Source organism: Prunus persica, chromosome G6, assembly GCF_000346465.2.
Source record: "Prunus persica cultivar Lovell chromosome G6, Prunus_persica_NCBIv2, whole genome shotgun sequence".
In the NCBI taxonomy this organism is placed as follows: Eukaryota; Viridiplantae; Streptophyta; class Magnoliopsida; order Rosales; family Rosaceae; genus Prunus; species Prunus persica.
In genome coordinates, this window is record NC_034014.1 from 25,751,388 (window position 1) to 25,778,897 (window position 27,510).

Sequence of the window (27,510 nt, forward strand, 5' to 3'; positions counted from 1 at the left end):
CTCACTGGCCCTGAAGTGCCCAATCTATGAGTTAAGGAGATGAGGCACTCAGCCACATGTAAAATGCATGGAAACAGTGGCTTTACTTACACTCGAACTTACTCTCAGCCAATTAACATCTAAGTAGTTTTCGCGCAAAAATGAGGCACTTGCACAGCACATTAGATACACAAAACGTGCACGGATTTCACGTCGCCTGTCGAAAGATTACAAACGTCACAGTAAGACGTGACGATAACGGGCTATGATGCAGTTTTGTGTATATACAAGTTTGCAAGGGTCAGTTGAGCAAATCAATTGACTTTACTTGATCGTCCAATATATACAACAAATGAGTTACAATTGATCACAAGTGCAATCCAACAAACTTCTTTTGAAGCCCAATGCAAAGTCTACAACAACCAGTTCTGTGCTAAACGCTGTAGGATCTGAATTATCACCTGCACTTGATTTCTGGTGGGGATGGTGGAAAAATGCGCTTCATGAACCATTGCAAAGGTCTGAGAAACTGTGCTCGCTTCTTCCTCCAAAACCAAATGGCAGCATTGTATTGTTCATTTCGTATTACTCGCGTGGCTGCCTTCCAATCGTATTTTTCCATTTCTTCACGTGCTGCTTGGCCGATTGTTTCCCTTAGTTCCTTGTTCTCCAACAGGGGCTGCAATTTTCTTAAGCAGTCATCAACATCCCCATAATCATAGAGAAAGCCAGTTTTCCCCTCCTGGTCTAATGGAATTATATCTGGGATTCCACCAGCTCGAGCTCCTACCACGGGGATACCTGAAGACATAGCCTCCAAAACAACAAGCCCAAGTGTCTCTGATTCTGAAGGCATCACGAATACGTCCCCACTGGCATATGCCTGAGAGAGCTCTTCACCTCCTAACATACCTGTAAATACTGCGGGCATGCCAGAGAACAGTTTTTCTAGGTCCTCCCTGCCAAGTAAAAGCCACACAATTGATTGAGATAATATGCTGCAACATAATTTTTGTATGAGCTTTTTTTGTACGCAAAGATTACTCCTAAAAATTCTAGACTTTCATCATGTGGCAGAGTAATACCTGTACGGTCCATCTCCAATAAAAGCAATGCGTGCTTCTGGAAGCCTATCCATGACACTGTTAAACCAAAATGATTTATATGTTAAAGGCCGCAAGTTATGCAAAAGCATGGTACATATCAGAGGAGAATACAACAAGATATGAAAACATCCAAGTTTAGGCTTAGCCTTGAATGCTCCACATAGCAAGAATTACGTCAATTGTCTAATTGGTTGTATAAATCTGACTTGATATATGATGAACTTTTGAGGTCACTTTAATGTTGTAAAATGAAAAGCAACAGGTAAAAACAAACATGAAAGAAGGTTTCCAAAATGATTATTTAGGGGAACAAAAAGGTTTCCAAAATGAAAGACTTTTCAAGTGCTTTGATATACCCTTGGTTGGTTTGAAAGCTATATATTACTACCTTTTCAATCGAGAGAAATGACTCCCATTGATTTCTAATTTGTAAGAGAGAAGCACACTACCTTTTCAGAAAATCCAAACTCTTCTCCACTCCAAGTCTTCCAACATGAACAATTAAAGGTTTCTCAGGTTCACCATTGCTGTTCAGGACAACGACATATATGAATTAAGAAAATTTCCAACTCCATGGGAAAAAGAGAGACACAAATTGACAAATAGAGGTACTACCTCAGTCTTAATCGCATTTCATGAGAACGGAAGCGAGGATGGAAGCTTTCAGAATCAACACCCTTATTCCAAAGACGGATTGTATTAGCTGCAGATAAGCAATACAGAAAAGGAGGTTAGTTTAAAACTGAGCTGGATGGACACAATTTTTTCTATTTAGTTAACAATTTCATCAAAGGAAATCTAGGATGGAGACATGAAATGAGTTTACTATATTCACCTGCTGCCACCCCAGCTTCTAGGAGATCCTTACTGATTGCAGCTGATGGAACTAGCGTGAGATCAGCAGCTCTGTGCAGAAATTCTGATAAGACAAACTACAATGTCAACAATATGCTCTTGTCAACATGTTACTACAACAGGCTGTAAAGGAAAGGTAACATACTTATAACCAACCACATAGGTTTCACCAGCCAACTGAAGGTGTATCGTGGGATATATCTGCATAACAAAAGAGAGAAAGCTCAGTGCTAAGCACTATGATCATATAATTACTTTTTCCATATGATTTATCAAAATTTGGCATCATATCTGACATAGTATATGCTGATAACTTGGAATAAATCAAAGAATTAAACTCACACTGGCACATGAGTGTGATAAGACATCACTATAGGGACAGATAATAACTTAGCGATAATGAGAGCACCGAAAACCTACAGTTCAATTGGTAAGTGTCAGCCATCTTTCAATTCTTTGTTATTATTTCTTTCTCCATAATAACAAAAATATAATCAATTTACCATCTACCAGGAGAAGAATAAGAAATAAATAAATTCTTACCATAATTCCAGGTGAGGATGCATGTATAATGTCAGGCTTGAACTGAGCAACCTCTGAAATAATTCTAGGACTAAGTGCAAGGGAAAGGGGAACCTTCTGATACCAGGGGCAAGGGAAGCTGAGGAACAAAAGGAAAAGAAAGGGAGAAATGAATTAGTAAAATCAATGCTTTGTTTACTTTTAGTCTACTATTCTTTTAGAAGTTAGATCACTGTGAATCTTACCTTCGGGATCCAATCAATTTTGCTCCATAAAATTCGTCAGGCACTCCCTCGTGTGTTGTCACAACCATCACCTATACCATGTATCAGTAAGCAAATATGTCAATTGTTATGCAAAGGAATCTTGGAATTTAAAGAAAACTTTATAACCTTAAAGTTTAAATAAGCCAACTTGACTGCCAATTTAGCCAGGAAGTCCATTCTCACTAATGCGGGTTCAATTAAGGACATCCATAGTCAATATAATAGAAAAGTGTGAAGATATAGACAATTTTACCTCATCCCCCATTTCACGCAAGTACCTAATGAAATTCTGGAACCGATTTTTATAACCTGACACATATCTGCAAGAAAAACAGAACAAGGAAATACTTTCAATATGCAACCCCTTCTATTTCATATCAGCTGAATCATGCAACCCGTTGATAGTGAACTATTAGATGATTGGCAACCAAGCAATCTATAATATCACAACTGAAGCCCAAAAAATACAGGATGCCTCGTACATGACAACACACGAACGACAAGCTGCCGGAAGATGTAACAGAACTGGTTGTTGAAAAAGCTTAATTATCAACACATAAATACTAGGAAACCACATAATAAACTCAGGACAACAGCATTCAGGGTCATAGCAGCTAAATTAGCCTTAACTTGCCAGCAGTAACAAGTAACACCCTCGACTTCACCCAATAAGTGGACAGAGATAAAGCTAAAATCAAGATCCCACTTATGACGGCCAAATGTTAACCCACAAATATTGACCAAATAAAAACAAAACTTAAAAGCTAAGCAACAAAACTAGCCAATACTCATTAAAAAAACGATCCCAAGAACGCCAAATGCCATGCCAGAATGGAAAAATAACCAAGCCAGAATGGAAAAACCACCAAGCCCGATAGCAGCTGGCGTAGCACACTAGATTACTTTACCATTGGAAAGAGCCACTAAATCATTAGGCACCCCATAAATCAAAGCTGAGCTAAACCTACCAGTTAAAACAGCAGCAAAAGTTATGGTCTTAACACTTCATTCGGCATCAATCAAAAACAAAATAACCATATTTTAGCTAAAGCTACTAGCTGATGTATAATCTTCAAAGGAAACACAAATGTCATATAGCTAAAACGACACCATCATATCATTTCATCAAACGCAATATTAGTTATGGCTAAACCAGATTAGATCCAAACCCAGAGTCAATGACACTACCTAAAGACACAAACTTCACTTAGAAAGGCTTAAAAACATAAACGTCCATAGCTAAAGGCAACAATTTTAAGCATTGTAATAAGACGGGTATCTCAAAATTGAAGATGTAGCGAAGCTAAACCATAAAGTTCAACTTCCCAAAAAAATAATTTATACGAAAAAAGTCATAGTAGCAAAACAGTGGAGACTCACGCAAAGGGAGAAGGCTCCACAAAGAGAGCAATGCGGCGAGGTCTTGAGTTTATCTCTGAATCAACATAAGGAGGAGGAGCCTCTTCCTCTTCTTCTTGTTCGACCTCTGTAATAGTCATATTGCTGGCTTTAAACTCAAGTTTTCTACTTTCCCTCAAACCCCTTGACCTCTCAGAGTAACAAAAGCAAACACCTTGACCGTAAAGGCTACTGGGTTTTGTTCTTGACGAATGGTAGCTTGGGAATCTAAGGAAAGCAGGGGATGGAGAATGACAAAAGGCAGAGGAAAAAGATGATTGGGTAGCTGTGGAAAAAGAGGGAGGAGAGAGAGAGGGATTTATAGAGAGAGAAGCACAGGTCACCATGATGATTGAGTGTAGTGTAAATTGTAATATAAATTGTATGGAGGTATAACACTTGAAGGGGCTTCTGTTAGAAAACTTGAGGGATATATTCCATGGGATTAAGGAATATCATCAAACAGGTGGGTGCATGTGGAAGATGGGATGAATTATGTGCAAAGGAATCTAGAAGACCTTGAAGGACTTTGGCAATGGATATTCTTTCATGGTGGTATCAAATGGAAGCTCTCTCAATATATGCCCCTATTCCGTATTGGCTTGATATGTTGAGAACTTGAGTTGAATCTTTCTTCCTCCTTTCTAATTTCTCACATTCTTCTCTGTGGTCAATTTCGTGCATATCTATCTTTTAAGTTGCACAATTGGACAAGCAAAAAAAAAAAGGAATAAAGAAGAAAAATTCTTTACACAATTTAATTTTTAGGAGAAAATTGAGCTTTAAAAAAAGGACCCATAATTTAATGGTCTGAATATTGGATTAGCTATTTGTCAGTCAAACTGTAAAACATTGCTTAGATTTCACATTTCACATCCATCTAGCATCTCATCATCTCCATTTAAGTAATAGCATAGTACCAATACCAAACAAAAAGGGTCCCCACCAATATTCCAACCAAATTTTTGGATTTACTGTTTTTTTTTTTAACTTTTGACAACTAGGTGAAAACTTGGAGTGTAAAAATTTGGATTTACTGATGTGCATTACACTATGAAATCTGAAATGTAAAATGCTCATTTGTCTCTGTTTGGCATGCATACCCAATTATCCTACGTGCACTTCTTCTGCTCGTACTTTTTATACAACTGGCATTTTCACGACGTTTAGGCAGCTACTCTGTCCCTCCACACTGCTCGTTTGCTTCAATTATTCATCATTCTTTAGGCTGATGGCTGCTCATTTGCTTCAACGATTCATTCTAGAGGCCCTGAAATATGACTTCTTTTAGAACAATCTGATCGAATATTTTAATAAGAAAATGTAGTGTAAGCCGTTTATATGCACAAGGTCATTCCGAATCATAGAAGATAGAAAACAAATATAGTTTAATATTTTTATTTTCTTAATGTCGATTCGATATGTCATAGTTCTAACCCTTGTGTTAATATTGTTATGTTAAATAAAGCTTTTAGCTTAACCCATTTTGCTTGAATACCCCTTAATTCTATTGTTCAATGAGTATCATAACATATTCTTTTGAATATCCTTTTATTGTTTATTCGATTTCTCAAGTGGCACCCAAATATGTTGAACCAATCCAACTTCAAAACAAGGATTATCTTAATTTTTTAAGTGGTCTTAGTCATTATTACAAATTTGATACGTATGGAGATATGCTGGTAGATATTAAATTAGGAGATCATAACACAATCAAACAAGTTGCTTGAAAGCAACTTCAAACTGAGTTTGGGGTTTTTCTGTTTGGCAAGGCTTTCCCTTTAGGTGAAGAAAACAAAACTTGGGATAGCATGAGAGTCGTAAGAAATATGCTTGGTAACACATTACATGTTGCATTCTGTCCTCTGCAGAAATGAACTTGTGTATGAAGTGCATGGAGATGAGCTTGGAGCCCATCAAACTATGGCCCTCTGAAATCGAATGTGATATACTTTTTAAAAAAACATTAAAATGTTTAATGATTAGCCCAACTTAGATGGAAGTCAGGCAGGCCCATGGAGGGAATCGAAACCCTAAAGTGTTGTATGTTTGCAATTATGCATCTTTTGGCAACTTGATGTCAAGTCTACTTAGGTGAGGTCCACCAAGGTATCTATTGTTATGATTTGTGGATCGAATACAATTGTTTTAGATTAAAAAATAAAGAGATTCTCTCGAAAGGGTTAGTTAAGTGATATTTCTTTCTAAGTTGTATCGATATCTTTTGAGATAAAGCATCATACTTGAATGTGTCCATAGATTTCGACCGAAAAAAGAAGAATGTGTCCATGGACCTGAGTTGGAGATAACATGACATCTGTACAATTCACGCGGCCAAGAGGACCTAGGCCCCTACCCCTATGATATCAGCAGCATCTTAATAATCAATCTTTGAACAGGAGAACCTCAAACCAATCTCCTTTCTTCCATAATGCAATGACTGCCAAGGCTAGGAATAAAAAGTGACATATATTCCAACAGGTCATGATTCAAAGGAGATAAGTTCGAACCCAAAACGTGAAATGTTGATTTCATACAAGAATGAAGAATTCATGGAGGAAACATCAGTGGAAGACCCACATTAGCAGGAAAAGATCTCTGCATAGACTATTTATATATAGTACAGAAAAAAAAAAAAAAGAGTGAGTTCTTGACTGAATATGCAAAATCCACATTTATTGGGAACTGGGAAGCCTTTTTCTTGTCACCCCCAGTCAAAAGAACCAATGCAGCAAACAGATTCTGCGACACAGGAATTTTCTCTCTCGGCCAAAGAGGTTAAAAAAGAAGAGAAAAGAAAGTAAAAGTTCCCTCATATTCACGCCAAACCCAAATCTATGCTCCTCTCTCTCTCTCTCTCTCAAACTCTCAAAAATTCAAACAGATTCTCTTTATCTCTCTCTCCACAGTTCTGATGGACAACTGTAGGAAAATGGAGAGTAGGCCCTGCAGGCAGCACCTAAAAAGCAAAACTTCTGATGAAGAGAAGAGTATCAAGTGCTTGTCTCTCTTGCTCCACTCTTGTCTTCCTATTATGGCTCCACCACTTCCATATTTTCTTTTGACCAAAACCCTTTCTTTCTTTTTTTGTCTTTTTTCATTTTAATCTTCCAAGTTAACTAGTAGATTCATTTTCCCCGCTGTTCATACCTACTCTTAGTGCCAGCTGATTGGTAATAATAACCACCTTTAGCGAAGTATAATTAATCAAATTATAATCAAAGTTCAAAGGCCGGCCTGCAGAGAATGCGGATTAATAATGATCTACTTAATCACATACAGCATGTGCATGGCTCATGCAAGTATATATATATATATACATATATCAACCCAATGAGTGCGTGAACCAAACGCTTATTGCTTGGTCTTGCAGTCAAAACCACCATATGCTTTCACACAAACACACACAACCATTCTCACATTTCATTTCCAGCAAGAAAAACCAAACCAATCCAATCCTCTCTTTTTCTTTTTCATTCTGTGTCCTCTTTTTCCTTTTCTCTCTTTTCCTCAATACCAATCCATCATAAATACTCCTCATAACCAACCCATCTGCCTCCTCTGCTCCCAAATTTGGTGTTTTTCTCTCTCTTTTTTCTCTTTGTTTTCCGGTCGAATATGTCGAGGAAAGCTAGTAAGAGGGTGAGTTTCAGTCCTGATGTGAACGAGAAGCCGATTCTGTATCTGAAACAGAGCGGTGACAATGGCACCAGAGTAGGTGGAAGCAGGAACAGGGTCACTGGAATTTGGGCTTTCAGGCTGCTCAAAGATACAACAGAACTCCCTGCACCCATCAAATTACTACGCACACTCAGGGCTAAGGTGGCCAGAGCTGTGTGTATTATATCTGCAAGAAAGAGGACTTCAAGGAAGGTGTCTTCCTCCAACCACTTGACAAGGTCACGCTCTGTATCTGATCCCATCGAGTCTCATCGAGCCGAAGCTTTAGAGGACTGCATCGAGTTCTTGAACTCTGCTGCTTCTTTGCAGAGGAGCAATTCTGTTACTTCAAATTCTTGTTAATTAGAGATTTGTAGAATATATTACATTAATGTTCATACAAAAGGAAAAAGAAGAAGAAAAAAAGAGAGCTTAGTTTATGGTTGTTTGCATGAAAAATTTATCTGTAACATGTAGAAAGATACATAATGAGTGCAAATCACACCTTCTGGTGTGAATTTTGTTACATGGTTTCTCTTAATTTTATTTTAGGTAATCGCTGATTACATAATACATATATATAGTCTCTAACCTGTTCGTATACGAGGGTTTAACCGATTAGTAAATTAATACTCTTAACATGGTATGTTAACAAATGCCAGTAAGAGCATAATTCACATCACCTTGCCACAAAGTTTACCAAAATCTGAAGATTCGATCTTTTAAGACTAATTCGAAATTACTGTGCTTATTCTTCAAGTTGAAAGTATAAGCTGTCGAATATTTTACCAGTACCAAACATGATACCAAGTTACCAATTCATGGATGCTGACAATTCTCTGAGGGCAGGATGGGCTGTGGACCTAGAGTCGCGTACCTCTTTTTACCTTACCAGAATTCACAGGTTGCTGTCTCAGGACCACTATTGTTCAACTCAACGAATATACCACTTTTTACATCTACTTCATCTCAATCTTTTGACCCAACAAAGTAGAGCTCAATTTGCCCTGTATATTCGAGTGACCCTAGGAATTAGGAGCACAAAAGCACACAATCGAAAGCCACCTTATCATTAAATTGCTTCCAATGGAAGTGTAAAGAGCATCTTGTCTACTGATATTTGAACACCACATGATATCATTTCCAATCTCAGAAAGATTATAGTTATATCAAGATTAATCAGATATTGTGAGACATACACACTGTTACAACAAGAAAGGGATGAATAATTGGCTAAAAATTTGGGACATAAGCCCATCTGTAGTTTAAATTAGATATCTAAGGATCCCTAAGTTGTTTGATCCTGCGTATAAATGACCGCGTTTATGACTCCAAAGAAGGCTTCTCAAGCTCTGTGATGCCCTGGCTGGAAGCTTTCTTCATTTCTAGAGCTCTCTTATAAGGAGGGGCTATTGGGGGCTGTATGGGATCCAAGCTCCGGTAAGTTCCCTGGGCATCTTTAGGTAGGGGATATGAACGGTCAGAGTCATATCCGCTGAGGTCACCGCAAGCTAGAAATGGAATATACACCTTATTTGGCCCTTCCAACCACCCACTACTGCAATCTGCAAAGTTAAACCATGCAATGAAGTCAATACTGCAATTTCAGAACAAGTAACTTATTCAAAATTCAAAAGAAGTTGGAGCTGTTGATCTATATTTGAATTGTGACTGTTTGTCAGACTCAGACCATCAAGCATAAAGAATTATAAGAATGCCCATCGATATTGTAACTTTGTGAATATAAGAGTCTCCGCATATCTCAATGTAGAAGATTTTACATACCTAGATCATCTGCTCCTGAGGGACTTCCCACCTTTTCTAGGAGACGATGCAGATCCTTAGGGTTGAATCCATCAGGAGGAGAATAATTCTCACAAACTGCAAATGCCTCTGTATGATAAATAGTACCAGCATTAGTTTGGACACAGTAGAAGCAGTCCAACAATGTCATGTTAAATTTTCAGCATTTTGTAAGTGTTATCGTGCACATGCCTATGCTCCTCTGAAAGGAGGGGGATTCGAATATCAAATGGAATTCAGATCAGTCTGCTCATTTCATGCAGCATTTGTATATCTAGAACAGAATTGTATTTTAACTCGATTGCCCATACAACCTTAAGAAATTACCAGGATTCTTTATTAATTTAGCCAATTTTAATTAAGAAAGAGTTGACAAGATGATTGATCCTATTTCATGGCAAATGTACTGGATTAGTAGGGATTGAAAAGAACTGAGAATGTAAACTGCCAAGAAAAACAAAATGAAGCCCAATCTGTTACCTATGCTGGAATTGCGACTACTTTTTGGTTTTGCAAAAGTCACTAAGGGGAAGAATAGTTTCAGCTGCAACAAAATCAGCAAAATAACCAGGGAATTAATTCAATGGAAGTCATGGTTCATCTTACAAATAAAAGAACTGCAGAAATATATATTTTTAACAATTTTTATTAGGCACCCAAATATGGAAGCTTAAAAACTACCTGGCAGTAGAGAAGACTTGTATCTTTTCCACGGAATATCTTTGCAATAAATTTTCCACCTTCTTTAAGTACATGAGTAACAATCGTCAAACCCTGCAAGGAAGATCCACCAGCTGGTGTCAATATAATACAAAGTTCAAGCATAACAAATTTTAGACAAATTTAGGTCAGAAAGATAGAATGTGATGTAGAATAACGAGCACAGGAACCACGTGTATTTTATATTCCTTCTAAATCAGGTAACTTTCATGCAAAAATATGATGATGTATTGCCTTGTACAGACTTACAGGACACTTACTGCTAGTATCAGCTGGGACTGAACGAATTCATCCATGTCATGAAGGCCAGTAACTGCAAATCAAAATAAAGTAAAGCTTAAGAAAATAGTAATTATAAACGAAAGCAGTAACAAGAAGATGGACCATGAAACTAAAAATGTCAGCATACCATCTGGAGCACCATCACACACAACCAGGTCAGCCTTGCAACCATCAAAATGTCTGATGACCTAAAAGGGTCAACAAAAAGTCAGATAAAAAAATGGATGCCAATACACATCACCATATACAAAAAGAAAGAAAAATGTAAAGCTAGGGAAGTAGAAATGTAGCTGATCCTTACGATTTCAGCGGTTCGAGCATTAGTTATATCACCCTGCACTTGAATAACACCTTCAATTGGAGCCATGGGCTGCAAATCAATAGCTACAATAAGGGGCACATCACCATCCCTGAAAATATCGATAAAAAGAGAAAGTTAGGGTCTTGGTTTACTAAGAAGAATAGCTATACTACTAGTATAAGCAGTAGTTGACAACTTACTTAGAATCTGATGAACTCTTTGCTGGGAGATACAATTTCCTACTCAAAACCTAAACCACAATACGCATCAAAATTAGGAACTGGGAATTGGGTTTTCAGTAAAATAGCAAAAGGGCAATCAAAATCAATATCAGTACCTGACTCCAGCTACCAGGGGCAGCACAAAGATCGACGACCCGCTTCACTCCGTCAAATATGTTGAATTCCTCGTCAATCTGAAGAAGCTTGAAGGCACTGCGAGCACGCCAACCTTCTTCTTTTGCTTTTCGATAGTATATATCCCTCTTATCCCTTGAAGCTTTCCCCATCTCTCTTTAACAATAACTACTAATCTGCTGCTATTCCCTCAATGTGTTCTTTCAGCTTCTTTGATTTCACAGAATCAATGGAGTTAGGAATTTCAGAAATTGGCCGTGCTCCAACACGCAGTGTCGCAAAACCCTAAACCCTCCTCCACTGATTCGTTTCTAACTTTTTGCTTTTACCAGAGGCCAGGGCTAAGTGGCCGTGCTTCCACCATGGGTTTGTGTGAGGAAGATGTGCAAATAACGGTGTGCCGTTTCATTTCGAGAGTATCAACTCAACGACATGTAGTTTCTTTGTCGGAAACTTTTTTTTTTTTATTTTTCATTTTTTGTTTGGTTGTATTTGGAACTTAGCCTAAACTAGCTTTGGTTGAAGTTGAACGGAATCCTGAGCCTCTGAATTTAGAATCTATGCATTTGTCTGCATTTTGCAAAATCTAGAACATTCAAATAATATAATGCTTGTGGATAGGCCACATCAGGTACGACTTTTTTCCCCAAATTGACGGTAACGACAGCCCTCTTTCTAAGGGCAAACACCACCCCCAATTTTAAACGGGTAACACCACCTCTTTCTTCTGTCGTTCTGGAAAAGACACCCATCTTCATTTGCTAAAAATTGAATTAGAAGAAGAAGCTGAACGAGAAAGAAGAGAGATTATGGATACACATGAAGAAGAGAGACGGGGCTCAACACCATCCAGGAAATCTAACCACCAAGCCCATTCATCAAATGCTCTTTCTTGGTCATCTTAATGGGACGTTTATTAATCCGTCATCAAAGTGAACATAAATTATCCAATGGGATGTTTACTAATCCAATCATTTTAATCATTCCGCATAAACATCATATAGGTTGGGATTGGGAATGGATGCAACATCTCTCATTTATCTCTCACAACTAAATTTTAAATTTAGGGACAACTTTATTTGCTTATTTTAAAGAAAAAATAGCAAAAATAATAAAACACTGCACTTTTCTTGTGCAGTAAAAAGAGCAAAAGGGGTTCTTTCACATACAAATCGGGAAATTTTATCAGGACTACACGTACCATGCAATTAAGCATGGTACTAAAATCTAAAACTGTTCCGACATTGTATAACAAATCAATGACAAAATATCTCAACCTGCAAATCCTGTCAATATTGAGAATACAAAATCTTCAATAAAGGCCTCAAAAGTGGCAGATCAAATTGGCTACAAGACGAAAGCTTAGAGCACTGTTCACAACCGCTGAAACCCCAATCACCAGCAAATAATGGTTTTCAGCTTCCAGCAACAGATGGGGCCGTTGCTGGCTTTGCATCCTCAGCTTTCTCGTGTTCTTTGTTTAGCATCTGTAAAACAGATATGACAAAATCATAGAGACACACAGTTAATCTGCCAGAAGGCTAGAATTTGAATTCAATTCTAAACGTCATAACACTAATTCTCATTAATTAAAGAGGTTCAAGGGAGAGTATACTATCACATTCCCAACTTTTAAAATTCCAATCTAGGGTAGCGTATTCTAATTATCATCTGTCAAGAGGCACAATGGTGAGGACAGCATCTCCTACTGGGGGAGAGGGAAGGAGGGCGTTCACGGGAATAATAGTTTAATAGTTTCATATTTTTCCTTTTTAAGAAGAATAGCTTCATACTTTTATTTGCATAGTTAGGAACAAATTAAAGGAAACCAAAATCTTGCACGGAGTTGACTGTTCACACTTTTTTTTTTTTGCTTGCTTATGTACAGCAACCAACAATGTATGCCAGCAAAACAGAACCTTAACAGGTGGTACTGGACTCCTACACGGTGTTTCTTATGTGCAGCTCAGAGAGAGCCAAAAAGGGAGGGAGATATAAGGGGATCCGCAACACTCAGAACTATATTCAAAACCTTTCTGATGCTGTTCTCTGCTTCTGGTCAATAGAACAGGAGGAGTTAGAAAGAGCATGGTTACCTTGTTATTGATCAAGTTGTGGAGGGCAATGACGCTTCGGATGAGAGATGAAAGATATATAACCAACATCATGTCATTTGTTTTTACTGCATAGAGAAGGGAAAGATAAATCAGAAAGCCTAAATTAAACAGAAGAGCAATCTAAATTATTAGGACCTGCACACACTAGATATTTTTGCTTGTATACCTGAAAACCCCTTGACCAACTCTGCCACATTGAGATTTGGAAGTAGATTGAATACGTCCTGAAATTCAACATAAAAATTCTTAATATGACTAATTTATGCTAAAATTAAACCCATAAACAAAGTGAGGTATGCAGGAAGAACGAGGTAGCTAGCGAGAGAGTAAATAAGAAATGAAAAGTGTACCTGCAAATGGTAAAGTATCTCATGATTTAGTGGAAGCTTCTCATCAATGACAAGATCTAGGTAACTGCGTATTTCTCGTAACCGTGCATCCAAACCCTTTAGAGCGGTAAGTTTTCCAGTAACCTGTAAATAAAAAAAGGTAAATACATTCCTTCCACTTCATTATAATGCAGATGCTTTAACATTAATAAGGATTCAATTCTCAAGGTTTTCTCTGTAGTTGAAAGTAAAAAAGATGCCCCCAAAGAAAAAGGAAAACTTGAATTGAAGAACCTCATTTGCAAGGGTGCTGATGGTTGTATCCTTCACATCCCTTAGTAAGTGTTCCACTCCTGTTGATAAATAACAAAAGAACATAATCAATATATTAGGATTTTGAACTACACTAGAGGAGAAAAAACAAAATCAGGTTATCTTTTCTACCATTTCGAACAGAGAAAAGTGTTAACAAGAAAATGTACAATGACATACCAATTTCCTCAACCTCATGAGCCGCAATTTCAGAGGGCACGTGGACAAAAATCTTCTGGCTTTTCTGAGTTGCATTCTGTAAGTATTATCAAGCCTTTACATTAGCTGCATGGGAGGCTATATGGAATAGCTTGTCGGGAATGTAGAAACAAACAACTACGTTCCTCCACATTTTTAATCAGGGATAGTAGCCAGCTAAGAACATGTAAACCCATTACCTCTTTAACTTCTTCGACATCATAGTAGGCTTTGGTGGGTATTCCCAGCTCCTTAGGCTGGACATCAATAATGACCAGGACTGGATTTGGTACATAGCTGCATACCATAAGGAACTTGATATACAAACAAAGTAAAAGCAAGTATCCCCAGCTTGCCAAGAGAATATATATTATATAATATATTTATTCATTAATCTAAATGACATGCATTGAATAGAATCACATGAGGACCGTAGTAAAGAGAGAAGAAGGAAAGCATATGCGGGGTACAATGCACAATGCAGCTACATGCACGCATATACTGATTTACATGATCTTACTTGTGGAATAAACTGTGAATATCCAGATCATTCTCCCGTAGTTTCGGCCCAGTGCTATACCAACCTACGACGTGCTCCTTGGCTGAAATGTAACAGATATTCATTTTACAGAGATTACTAACAACTCCAAGAAGAGAAGGGCGAGGGAAGGAAAACAGAGCCAGTGTCCATATTTACATAAAAGTTGACGAGAAGTTACCATTGATCCTCTTGAACATAGAGAACATCGCTTCATGGTAGTTGTGGTCAAGAAACCAAATACTAGGGTCTCTATCATCTTCTTCAAAGGGCACTGAACATTAAAAATGAAACAGTTAGAAACATGTCAATTTCAAGCTCAATCTTCAACCACTGTAAAATGAAGCCCAAATGCGTTGGCCCTATTGTGCAAACCCTAACCCCAAATCAAATCACTCATACGGAGAATAAAACAATAACCCCAATTCGAATCACGAAACTACTGTCGATTTAGATTCCACAAAACCCTAAAAATTTCAAAATCTCCGAATCTACAATCAATTCAACAAATTTCCGGATCAAAACCTAACAAAGAAGTAAAAATGGGGATTTGGGCAAAAGATCAATAATGCGGTAAAATCAAGTGAGGGCATTGAGATTATCGGACCTGCGTAGCTGTTGGAGACGTCGACGACGCCTTTGTAAGTGCTTCCGAGTAGAACGCCGACGACTCGCTTGCGAGTGTCCTTGGCGACTCGGTTGTAGTTGTCGACGATGCTGAGCAGAACAAGTGGGTGAACTATCACCTTCTCGATGAGCCTCGCCGATACTTGCTGCGTCTTGATAACGTCCATGGCGATATTTCGATCTGTGCTCTGATGATATTCGGATTTTTCTTCTGTCTAAAACCCTCCGAGAAAGAGTAAAACCCAAAGAAGATGGTACGAGCTATTGGGAATTCAGGCAATAAGGCGCCAAATACCGTCCGATGGGTTGACCAAAATGAGTCAGCGCATAACACGGTGCTTGATACGGTGCGTACCAGCGCGCAACTGAGTTTTTATTATTTGTATAAGTAAAACCATTTTACTTTTTTTTAAAAAAAAAAATTTCTAAATCACTAAAGTAATATTAAAGGTATTATAAAACCTTTAGAATAATTTTTTTTTTTTTAAATAAGTTATCAAAAAAAATGTTCTACCTCCATGACTTGTGTTTCGGTAGCGCATTATCGCATTGATATTTTTGAGTTAGAGTTTGTTTATAGATGCTTGAGATTTAAACTCGGAACTTATTTCGCATCCTTGAACCTTGAAACCACATAAAAACAGGCACCACAGCATGCGGCCAAAACAAAGAATATCAGCAGATTGATTGCAACCAAGGCAGCCAAGGTCCAGTAGTAATTATCCAAACGACTTGTGTTTAGGGTGTGCTGAAACCAATTGATCTTCCCCCCCTCTGCGCTTATCTCACCCACCACAAGAACCGATAACACGCTGCCCATAACTCCCACTCCATAAACAGCCATATCATAGAAACCCGCGTACTGGCACTGCAGGACTTTCGATGCTTCCAGATTTTTAGCCTCCTCATCAGATATCAATGCCACCATGTACAGAGAACCGATTGCCCTACGAAAAATCCCATCAGCGCACCCAAGCAGAACAAACTGTGGAACCAGCCAGAACATGCTCATAGGAATTGTTTCTTCGGGCAAGTCTATCAAACCGGAGCTCTTAACCACGGCCAGCTTTCGAGCTTCCACCAGCGCAGCTACGACACAACACAGACTCGAAACCACCATTGACGCTGCGAGCCCGATGGAGATGGCAACGACAGACCGTTTTAACCCCCCAAACTTTGATCTGGCTTCGTTATACGCAAACAGAAGAATGGGAAGAGGAAACTTCACGAACCAAACCTTCTGGTTCAAGTGACTCGCTTGCAGAACGAAGTAAGTGTTTCCAATAGCGGACACAACGCTCATCGCCACGAACAAGGCGCCTACAAGCGTCACCAACAGGATGTTTTTGGTTTCTTTCCACTTCACAGGAACCCCTTGTGCTTTAACACGTTTGGAAGAACAAGGTGACAGCGCCGCGAAACTAAATGCTGCCATTATGATAACTAGGGCAGAGACGCCATATTTAATCAACCAAGAGGTTACATAACCGAGTATGCAGACTGCGGCGAGAGCAAGGCCGCGCATTCCCGGGGTGAAGACGAAGGGGCCATCGGATTCTGGTGTCTGGCCGCGGGCGGATCGCAATAACGCGGTTAGTTGGGCCATCATTACCGTTGAAGAGGAAATGCCTGATTCTGGTGTAGTCTGGTCGTGGGCGGATTGGACCAGCGAGGTTATTGGAGCAGTGAATGTGAGAGGGCCAAGCCATTGTGGTCTCTCGTCATGGGCGAGCTGCACTAAAGAGGTTGCTTGACCAGTGATTCCAACGGCTATTAGAGGTAGCGCTATGTAGAACAGGATCTTTTGGACTGGCCCTAAGGCACTCCGCCTCATATACGGTGCATGTACCTGTTGCCCACCCAAGCATTGGCGGTGTTGATAGTGCCAAAGCACCAAAACCCTGCATTAATCCCCAAAAATTATATGATCATAAGTATATCTATGCATATGCTTACCAATAACATGCTGAGAATTGTGTTATATTGCACATGTATCCATTTATTAATGGTATATTTTAGATTTATGAAATATTAATTATGTGTCGTGTCATTCACTTATATTATAATATGTGAATTAATATCGATTATGACTGACAAACCCAAAAATTTCGAGTTAAAATGGTTAGTGTGGGGCTTATCCGCAAGAAATAAATACTATTGAAGTTATGAAGGGATGGTGATCTTTTTGGTTATGTAATGTGAGACTGGTGTACTTCGACTTGAAATCTTATATATATATATATATATATATATATATATATATATATCTGAAAGGCTTTAAAATTGAAAGATTCGAAAGCTTACCAATTGTCTTTGGTGAATGAAAACCATAAGAACAAAATGTTATACATTTACTTATATAAGTATGAGATAAACACCTTCAAAATCTGAAGGACTTTCAGATATTTTTTTATTATAAAAAATTGTAAAACTCAGTTTGTAAAATAAAATATATAACATCGATCCAAATGGCAGGGCTCGTATATATAAATGCCACTAGTATCTGGCCAAGATACCAAAGAGGAATTGAGCTGGAGTGGAAGAAACTTACCGCGACGAAAGCATAAGTACTGGAGATCATGAGCATCCGATAGTTGCCCAGGAAAGCATCCACAATATGTTGCGTGAAAAGTGGCATTATGTTGATGATGCCATAATACAAGTTGAAAATCCCAGCTGCCTGTGTAACACTGAGATCCCATACATCGGTTAACGAATGTCCAAATGGCATATGCAGCCACTATATCCGCCCCCGACAGAACTGCAATTGAAGCACAAGGAAAGCAAAATTAAAGAAATTAAAATGTTAATTATGTATCAATTATACTACTGTTAGTGGATCTAGAATAGGATTAATATAAGAAGTAGTGAATGGTATGACTTATTAGTGATCTCCGCCTTAGTAAACCTCCATCGGGTGCTCTCAAAAGTACTTACAGACGACTTTTCTAGGAGCGTACGTAGGTATGACGCCTCGAGGTGGAGGAAAGCGGAGAAAAAGAGAGAAGAAGTAGATCACAAAGATGAGTTGAACTTCAAAAACTTCCTTCACTCTCTTCTTTCTCGTTCAATTGAGGAAGCTTTATAGCCAAAAACTTCAATATGATATTGGAAATTCATTGACTGGAACTTCAAAATAGAAGTAAATTTATTTTAAAGAAGAAATGAAAAAGAGAGGAAGGTAACTTGGGCACAACTAGTTTTTCCACTTCCACGAGTGATAGTCTACTTGAATAAAAGCACTTATAGTAGATTCTCAGTCTCGTTCTATTTATACACACGTTGTAATAGTGCCACTCAAAAGTAATGAGTTAACAAAGACTAATAAATTAGTTAATTAATCAAGGCATATTATAAAAGTAATAAGTTAACAAAGACTTTTCCTTGGACAAGTAGAGCAGCGGAGCAGCTTCCCTTTCAATCGACTGCCACTCCCATCCTCATCCCTTTTCTCCACCATCATCTCTCCTACGGTAAGGTCTCGCCGTCTTCTTCCTTCTTACTCTGATTCTTTTCTTTGTATTTTAACTTTAGTTTCTAACTTCTGATTTAGCTAGTTAGGAATTAGAGGAATCAGTTTTGTATGTCCTTCATGGAACTCCGAGGCAATGGTGTGACAGCATGCGACCCTGGATACGCAAAGAGAAAGACAAACTGGTTCATCTGCTGGAGGCTGAATCTCAGAGAAGTGGAGGAAAATTACAGGTGTGTGAGAAATTTTATTTTGCTGATAGCCCCTCGGATTTGCAGTTGCATTTTGAAGTACTTTAAAACACTGAACTAAGAAAATCACAATTCATATGCAAATCTATGTATCCTCAAGTCAAATACAGCCAGCAGCAATTATTGAAACTCAATACAACATCGATATTCTTTCTTATTTTTTAACTATGTCGTTGTTGTTGTTGTTGCTGGAGTGACATTGCCTTCCACATCCTCTGTCGACCGACGATTAAACTCATAAACAGACAGACAACAGCTGAACAAACCAAACAATACAAGAGTAGCTGCAAACAATGCAGCCAAGGTCCAGAAGTAATTATCCAAACGGCTCTTGTTCACCGTGGATTGGAACCAAGTGGGTTGAATCTCACCCACTATATAAACTATCAACACACCCAATATAATCCCCACCCCATTAACAGCCTGAGCAAAGCTTTCGATGTATTTCTTCTTCGCCCCTTTTGCTGCCTCATCACCCTCATTGGCTCCAGGCAGCAGCTCGTCGCTGAAAAAAACCGCAATGCACTTCTCGAAAAACGCTTCCGACAACCCAAGTAGAATATATTGAGGAAGCAACCAGAACATGGTCATGGGAATTATCGACGTGGCATCGTCGCTAAAACCCTCTGTCTCAACCACGCCTAGTTTTCGGGTCTCCACTTTCGCAGCCGTGATGTAACAGAGAGTTGCAAACACCATTGACATTGCGATCCCAAACTTGGGAACTTTAGCACAGCATTCTCCTGTGTGAAATTAGAGATTTTGTTAAGAAGAATAATTCTCAGTTGTTATTGATAGAGCCAAAAGGCTAAGTATTTATAGAGATATTACAAGCTTAACTAGGAAAACTAGGTTACTTGGAGACTACTCCAAATCAATTACAATCAACTAATAAAAGGAAACTAAATAACAATTTAATAACATTCCTAATTTCCAACACTCCCCCTCAAGTTGGAGGGTGGATATCAAGAACGTCCAACTTGCACAAGAGATTGTGAAAGGTGTTACTCCCAAAGGTTGCTGATAAAGAGGCAGTGGTGTCACTACTGTAGAGGGGGCAGCTGAGTCGTAGCTGTGTCACTGTTGTAATGATGGAAAATTTGGAGGCAAATGGAGCAGCGGTGTGCTGTTGTAAAGGGGGTTGTTGCTCCTCTCAAATCCGACGATGTATGAGAGTCGTGAGTTGAAGGAAGCAGCACCCAAATAAAGTTGCATCTATCTCCCCATCAAATTTGACACTGATAAATGGTCAAGATTTGAAAGAAGAGAAATTGAAATAATAGTAAAGAGACTCAAACATGCCAGTCTCATGGCAGAAACAAATGCAAGAGGGGAATGTGGTAGCATACGGCTGTCTCATGAAGAAAAAACTTCAAAAAAGGAGAATAGTAAGGGAGGAAACCCAGCAAATCATGAACAGAGACAAAGACAAAGATAATGTGCTCAAACTGAGAAGCGAAAAGGCAACTCAAGAGAGTTGCTGAAGAAGACAGAGACCGGCAGAACAGTCAAATGAAAGGCTCGACGAGCATTGACGAGGCTCGTGGAGGAAAATAACGGCTCGGTGAGCGGGAATAAAATATTGATCATTGAGGAGAGGGTGAACAAGACAACTGTAGAAGATGAATACCCATCATGGGTGAGGGATGAAAAGCGCCAACGACTCTCAATTTGGCAAAAGATTTCAAAGATTAGCAACTAGGGTTGTGAAACATCGGATTGTGAAGAAAATAAGGTTTGTAAAAAAGTTTCAAGAGACGCCCTAGAATCAGTGCTCTGATACCATGTGAAATTAGAGATTTTGTTAAGAAGAATAATTCTCAGTTGTTATTGATAGAGCCAAAAGGCTAAGTATTTATAGAGATATTACAAGCTTAACTAGGAAAACTAGGTTACTTGGAGACTACTCCAAATCAATTACAATCAACTAATAAAAGGAAACTAAATAACAATTTAATAACATTCCTAATTTCCAACATCCTGCCACCCCCCCAGTTTTTCCTCACGGACCCTTGGATCCCTGGAAGGATAAGGATTGGAACCCACAAGCTCCCAACATAGTGGTTCATGTCGACTGCTTGCTCGATGAAGAAAGTGTTTCCGATTGAAGACACGACGCCTAAGAGGATGAAGGTGATGCACATGGGAATGGAGAAGTGGACGGTTTTGATATGTATCGTGGTAAAAATTGAGGTGAAAGTAAAGGTCCCCTTGTTCTCTTTGGTATGAAGAACTTGAATCTGTCAAGAAAATAATTGTTGCCACAGCGGTAACAGCGGTGGGAATCAGAAACTTGATCCACCAAGGGCTTACATAACCAACTGCTATAAGTGCAGATACCGGGAGGAAGACCGCTAGTACCACCAATACGACATTCTCAAACATGGCCGCTGTCCAATGGGAGTTGGCAGTGCCGGTGCTGGCATTATCCGATTCTGATGCCGCCGGCACCAACAACGGCTCAGATTCTGATGATGATGACAGCGGCTTCGATTGGTCGCCAATGGGGGTCAGTGTGGCGGCAATGTAAGCAGAGACTCCCACAGCTATTAGAGGTAGTGATATGTAAAAGAGTATCTTCTCTATTGTAGACAATGTCAAAAGGCCTAAACCCTGCATGTTCCAAAATGATTATCGCATATATACAAATTTTGGACAGTGTCAACAGACCTAATTAGTAAAATAATTATGATCAAAGACATACTCAACCAAACATTTAGGATAAAATTTTAATTCCATTGCATTAGAGACATCTAAAATTTAAGTCCATTTCATGTCAACACTTCGTCCAAAAAAATAAGTTGACCTTTTAACCGTAATTACAAACTAAATTAAACTACACGAGTCGAGCCAAATCACACGATCCAAAAATATATTAAACCCTCGTGTATATGGTTCTGAATTAAAAGTACAAAATGCGACAATTTATTTACAAAATTACATAAGATATAACAGTTTGTGAAAGGGAGAAACTTACAGTGATGAAGGCAACCTTGGAGATGAAGATCATCCAATAGCTATCAATGAAAGCATCCACAATTAGCTTCAAGGCCAATGGCAATATGCCCACCACCCCTCAATAGATATTGACGACTGCAGCAGCGTCTGTGATGCTAATTTCCCACACGCCAGTTAAGTATGTAGCAATTATGGTCATGAGATAAGTGGTGAGGAAACTAGGCCATACCACAGCTACACAATTGAAGAGCATAATTAGCAAATTAATTATGATTAAAAATAATTAAGACAGAGAAGTTTAAGTCTGCTTACCAGCTTGCTTCAGCACGGGTGACACCGAGGTTTGTGGTGATGATGAAGATGTCGACATTTTTAAGTGTTTGTAGTACTTAATTTGGAAATTAACAAACCAAATGATTAAGGTAAGTGTAGAACTTAATTTGGAAACTAAGATTTTCTTGATCACTCTATCTGATCTCCCTTTCCCAAACTTGAATTTATATAGTAAATTATCATAATTAAGAAAAATAAATAAATAAATGAAGAAGTCGTCTTTGGGCATATGAGAGTGAAACCTCCGCATGTGAACAATGGTCTATCCACATTTTAACATAAAAAAGACCATATTCTTATTCTATGCAGAAGTTTGCCTAGTTGGTGTAGCCAAGTCAAGTAATTAAATTACTTAAAACATCTGGGTCTTAATTAATGAATTCATTTTGGTTGAAGGTATGCCGGCCCTTGGTTTCTGGGTTTAATTACAAAGACTAACAGATTAGTAAATTAGAGCATATTGAAATATAAACAACGCAAAATCTTTAAACTAGCAGCTATGACACTACTATCCCATATTTAAAAGAGACGTGTCTCCTGCCAAAGCGGTCTAGCCCAGTGGAAAAGTGCCTTAATTTGCAGACAAGAGGTCTCAAGTTCGAACTCTCATGGCATCATTTGTGCATATGAGAAATTCTCCTCCCCTCTAATTTAGACTACTAAAAAAAAACCTCCTACACAACAGCAGTTGAATAAAACTAAAAAGAAGCTGAAAGTGAGAGATTCATTTCCGGATAGTCTCATCTAACATTCAATATGAGCAAAGCCTCTCTTTGAACTAAGGTTGGCAAAAGATACATGCTTTGCTTGGTCTTTCTCAAGTCTAGTAACTAATTTAAAATAATAGCATCTCAAATCCTCAGTCTTAATTTATATATTGAATTAGGACAATGCTACTAGCCTCACGTTTTCTCCTAACTTTCTTTCCCAACTTTGATGGTATTCTCACATTAGAGTATACAAAGTCTATTTTCTTGATGCAACGTAGCGTGCATATCCTATATATGCATCAAGAAAATTTGTAATAATGATCTATCTGAACAATAACACAATATTCTCATTTCTCTTGACTTCTTCTATATTGACTCTCTTTTCCATTTTAAAGTCCCAAGTCTTTGAAAGTCATCAAATCTCCAAATGTTTTCTTACAATTTTGCAATCTCCCATATCCTTTATGATTCCTGCGGTTTCAAATTCTGTGAATGTAGTAAAAGATTGGTGATTCAAACTATGTTGAAACTTTCAAATGTAGTCAAGAAATTAAGTGTATACTGCCAATAAGGTAAATATGGCTTGGACCCCAAACCTAATCGACCAAAGCTTTATATAAACAACTACTACAATTGTAACTATAGGTAAGCCAAACACCGCAAAGCACATCTTGCAAAACTGAGAGAAGTCCATGTCCTCGTCAAACACATCTGATATTGCTGACATCACCTGCTCGGTATAGAATGTCGCAGACGAGGTAAAGTGACCGGACATTCCCAGAGCTACTAGAGCTACCGCAGGGTAAAAGAGGATCTTTTGTACTTGGGCAACGCACTGGGGGGATCATAGGCTCTGCAAGTGGCTGTTACCCCCCCAGCTAGGACTGGTGTTGTTGACATTGTCAAAAGACCTAACCCCTACATTCCAAAATCATTAAGATGATTGTATTCTGTACTTTTTACCATCAGATTTACATGAATGTTTGGTAGTGATATTAGATTCGCATAAAAGTTTGGGTTAATATTCTAAGTTGGTGTTGGCGATTATACGTCTCTTCAAGTTGGTGGTGCTTGCATCAGAAGAAATAGTTTAAAAAGACTGAGATGCTTCAAGTTGGTGGTGCTTGCATCAGAAGAAATAGTTTTAAAAGACTGAGATGCTTCAAGTTGGTTGTCTTTTTCTTTCAAAAAAAGATGTCGACCTCAGTGTACATGGAAGCTTTGCTGATTTAGAATTTTTTAATATGTCAATATTATTTTTCTTCTTCTTTTTTTTCTAAAGAAAGGAGAAGTTGACATTGACCAACAATAAAAAAGTTGACTTCCAGTCAATGAATTTCTATATAATGGAGTTTTTCATCACTACAAAGTTCCAATGAACGAGAAAGCCAGAAATTGAAGTAAGTGTTTGTTTTCTCTGTCCTCTTCCACTTCAACCTCCCTCAGAAATGGCACCGTCTAAGCTGAAGGCCGGTTGTAAGCAGATCTACTCCTTTGAGTCACTACGTTTTATAAACTACATATTAACCCAATTTTTTTATATATCTAATAATATATTTCATCTCATAATACTTGGATTTTAAATTTTATTTTCCTTGTGTTCTTCAATTGTAGTTGTGGTTTGGCCGAATCTACTCACCACATTGATCATGTCGATAATGGCTTCATACTTAACCGGTGCATGGGAGCTCAGTATCACACACGCTGCTGCAATTGTCAATTTGTATTCGGGTGTGGTGGGCATAATGCCAGTGGGCATGATATGTATAGTCTACATGACTGGTTACATGGGTAGCTATTGGATGATCTTGCTCTCCAGATTTGCCTACACTGCTGTAAGTTTCAAATTTAGTTTTCATTTAAAACCACAAACTTTGAAGGATCCGAAATTTACAAATGAATAAGATAAGAATATGCAGAATAAAATGTTTATTTTTTTTATACAAGCTATATTGGAGGAGGGGAATCGAACCTAAGACCTCGTATGCTGGTGTAAATGTTAACCACTTGAGCTACAAGCTGTCATGTATGTAGAATATAATTGATTCGAGGCATTCAGCGTGCATGATGATTTTGGAATGCAGGGCTTGGTTCTTTTGGCGATGTCAACACCTCCAGTCCTTGCTGGGGCAACAGGCACTTGCAGCTCATATAAGGCCGAGTGCATTGGCCAAGTACAAAAGGTTCTGTTTTACACGTCATTACCTCTAATAGCTGTGGGTGTGTCTGCTTACTTGGGCTCTGCGCTGACATTCATCGATGAGTTGTTGCCCCAAACAAATCCTGAACAGTTGCCGCCACCAGAATCTGAGCAGTTGCCGCCACCACCAGAATCTGAGCAGTTGCCGCCACCACCAGAATCTGAGCAGTTGCCGCCACCACCAGAACCTGAGAAGTTACCGCCTCCAGCACCAGCAGCTGAGCAGTTGCAGCCACCAGCATCTAAGAAGTTGCCACCAAAAGAAGTTGACAAGCAGATTACTCCAGAATCAAATGGCACTAGTTGGGCCAAATTTTTTAAAAGCGAGTGGTTCTTTGGTGTGATATCAATGATCTTCTTCCCTGGAGCTGCACTTCTGGCGATTGGTTATATAAATCCTTGGTCGATTAAGTTTGGCATAGGAGCCATATGCACAGTGGTATCAACAATTATCTTCTTGTGTGGTTTACGTTCATTCCCACGTGGACGTGGAGCTGGACAAAAACCGATCAGTCTTACCAAAATGTTTAGGAAACAAGATGCCAAAAGCATCCTACGCCTGATGCCTACATGCATGACCTGTATCCTGACAGGTATTGTAGTTTCTATCGGAAATACTTACTTCATTGAACAAGCAACCGACATGAATCCCCATGTTGGGCGCTTATTGGTTCCTATTATTGTCCTTCCAATTTGTTTCCAAGGGTATCTGAAAGCGTATTTGGCGAACCAAATAAAATGGTGTGCTGCGGATCCCAGATTTGGAATTGCTGTGTCAAAGATAATTGCAACTCTGTGTTGTATCACAGCTGCAAAAGTGGAGACCCGAAGATTAGGTGTGGTGAGGAGTGAGGGTTTGATCGAGGACGACGACGAGGACACGAAAAAAATTTCCATGACCATGTTTTGGTTGGTTCCACAGTTTCTTCTTCTCGGATTAGCTGAAGAGCTTTCAGAGAAGAGCATTGTTTGTTTCTTCACCGATAAGCTGGAAATTAAAACCCCGGAGGAAGACGAGGCAACAAAAGAGTCCAAGAATATGTACATGAAAATATTTGCTCAAGCGGTTAGTGGAGTGGGAATTATATGTGGTGTGTTGTCAGTTTATGCAGTGGGTGAGACAAGTGCAAGGGTGGGAGGGTCCAGTTGGTTCCAGTTCACGCTAAACAGGAGTCGTTTGGACAATTACTATTGGACCTTGGCTGCATTGACTGCAATTAATCTTGTGCTGGATCTTTTGGTGAGATGTGTAGTCTTTAGGGACTGATAAGATTAAGTATATTGTATTTATACGTATTTGTTATGTTTTAGTGGTATTGTGGATGTGACACAGCGTGATAATTGAATGGCTAAAACTATAGTCTAAACACACCAACTCTGGACTACAGATGATAACATTTCCTGTAAACGTGAGTTATTTAAATAAGTATGTAAATATATTGTGAATATTAGGAGTCCTTTATTAGGAAGGATTTATTGTTGTGTCCTTTATTGATTAGTGTTTCCTTGTAGAGTAAGGATTATGTGTGTATATATTTCAAGGAAGTAATACAATGAAAAATTACCCCGTAAAATTCTATTTGGTATCAGAGCTTAGGTTGCCGTAACCCTAGAATATTTTTCCGCTGCTGTTGACGGCCGACTCTTTCTTTTCTGCAATATTCCCTTGCAGAACGTCAGGCTGTGTGGGTGTGTGTGATATTGCCGTGTGTGATTTGGCTGTGCTGTGTGGATTACTACCTCCAGAACCGTGTGGATTGCTACATCAAGAGCTGTGCACCGTAAGATAGGATGGCCTCTTTGGAAGATAGTGCTGTTTTGAAATTGGAGGGTAGCTCTCGTACACCAACCAATACTCCAGTGTTGAATCCTGTTGTTATTCAGAATGATGCGTCTACTGTACCAAACACAGTGAAGTTGAATGGATCAAATTATCCTCTTTGGTCCAAAGTTTTGGAGATGCACATCGCTGGACGCGGTAGGAAAGGCTTTGTGACAGGGAGTACCAAGGAACCTGCTGAGAATAGTGCTGGGTATGAGACATGGGAGACAGGGAATGCAATCGTAAAAGGGTGGTTGATCAATTCCATGGAACCTGCTATCATGGGCTTTTTTATTCACCTACGTACTGCTAAAGAAGTTTGGGAAGAGGTGGCTCGGACCTATTATGATGGTTCGGATATTTCTCAAATTTATGAATTAAAGGTTAAATCCTTC

General features: G+C 38.8%; 7 protein-coding genes across 7 annotated transcripts; 2 read left to right on the top strand and 5 right to left on the bottom strand.

The window, feature by feature from the left end:
• On the bottom strand, positions 236-4,865 carry LOC18772146 (sulfoquinovosyl transferase SQD2). Its single transcript, XM_007204987.2, has 11 exons — positions 4,109-4,865; positions 2,982-3,048; positions 2,708-2,778; positions 2,484-2,601; positions 2,283-2,356; positions 2,086-2,141; positions 1,921-2,004; positions 1,701-1,788; positions 1,535-1,612; positions 1,065-1,121; positions 236-938 (listed from the first exon to the last, which is right to left on the bottom strand). The coding sequence occupies exons 1-11, from the start codon at positions 4,471-4,473 to the stop codon at positions 437-439; spliced, it is 1,560 nt and encodes a 519-aa protein (XP_007205049.1). The 5' UTR covers positions 4,474-4,865; the 3' UTR covers positions 236-436.
• LOC18772049 (josephin-like protein) lies at positions 6,627-8,312 on the top strand. Its single transcript, XM_020566579.1, has one exon. The coding sequence runs from the start codon at positions 7,745-7,747 to the stop codon at positions 8,147-8,149; it is 405 nt and encodes a 134-aa protein (XP_020422168.1). The 5' UTR covers positions 6,627-7,744; the 3' UTR covers positions 8,150-8,312.
• LOC18775417 (putative tRNA (cytidine(32)/guanosine(34)-2'-O)-methyltransferase) lies at positions 8,853-11,870 on the bottom strand. Its single transcript, XM_007205525.2, has 9 exons — positions 11,230-11,870; positions 11,093-11,142; positions 10,893-11,001; positions 10,719-10,779; positions 10,570-10,622; positions 10,271-10,363; positions 10,070-10,133; positions 9,572-9,679; positions 8,853-9,351 (listed from the first exon to the last, which is right to left on the bottom strand). The coding sequence occupies exons 1-9, from the start codon at positions 11,398-11,400 to the stop codon at positions 9,110-9,112; spliced, it is 951 nt and encodes a 316-aa protein (XP_007205587.1). The 5' UTR covers positions 11,401-11,870; the 3' UTR covers positions 8,853-9,109.
• Positions 12,358-15,745, bottom strand: LOC18772545 (26S proteasome non-ATPase regulatory subunit 7 homolog A). Its single transcript, XM_007205542.2, has 10 exons — positions 15,350-15,745; positions 14,924-15,016; positions 14,725-14,806; positions 14,405-14,501; positions 14,187-14,262; positions 13,989-14,047; positions 13,716-13,838; positions 13,532-13,589; positions 13,345-13,430; positions 12,358-12,735 (listed from the first exon to the last, which is right to left on the bottom strand). Exons 1-10 carry the CDS (start codon positions 15,534-15,536, stop codon positions 12,664-12,666), a joined length of 933 nt encoding a protein of 310 aa, XP_007205604.1. The 5' UTR covers positions 15,537-15,745; the 3' UTR covers positions 12,358-12,663.
• Positions 15,974-17,203, bottom strand: LOC18772562 (protein NRT1/ PTR FAMILY 5.5). The gene has a single exon (XM_020565881.1). It carries the CDS (start codon positions 17,201-17,203, stop codon positions 15,974-15,976), a length of 1,230 nt encoding a protein of 409 aa, XP_020421470.1.
• Positions 19,258-21,711, bottom strand: LOC18774099 (protein NRT1/ PTR FAMILY 5.14). Its single transcript, XM_007206948.2, has 2 exons — positions 21,327-21,711; positions 19,258-19,835 (listed from the first exon to the last, which is right to left on the bottom strand). The coding sequence occupies exons 1-2, from the start codon at positions 21,709-21,711 to the stop codon at positions 19,258-19,260; spliced, it is 963 nt and encodes a 320-aa protein (XP_007207010.2).
• On the top strand, positions 24,479-26,867 carry LOC109949969 (protein NRT1/ PTR FAMILY 5.5-like). The gene is made up of 3 exons (XM_020567153.1): positions 24,479-24,569; positions 24,708-24,928; positions 25,178-26,867. The coding sequence occupies exons 1-3, from the start codon at positions 24,542-24,544 to the stop codon at positions 26,558-26,560; spliced, it is 1,632 nt and encodes a 543-aa protein (XP_020422742.1). The 5' UTR covers positions 24,479-24,541; the 3' UTR covers positions 26,561-26,867.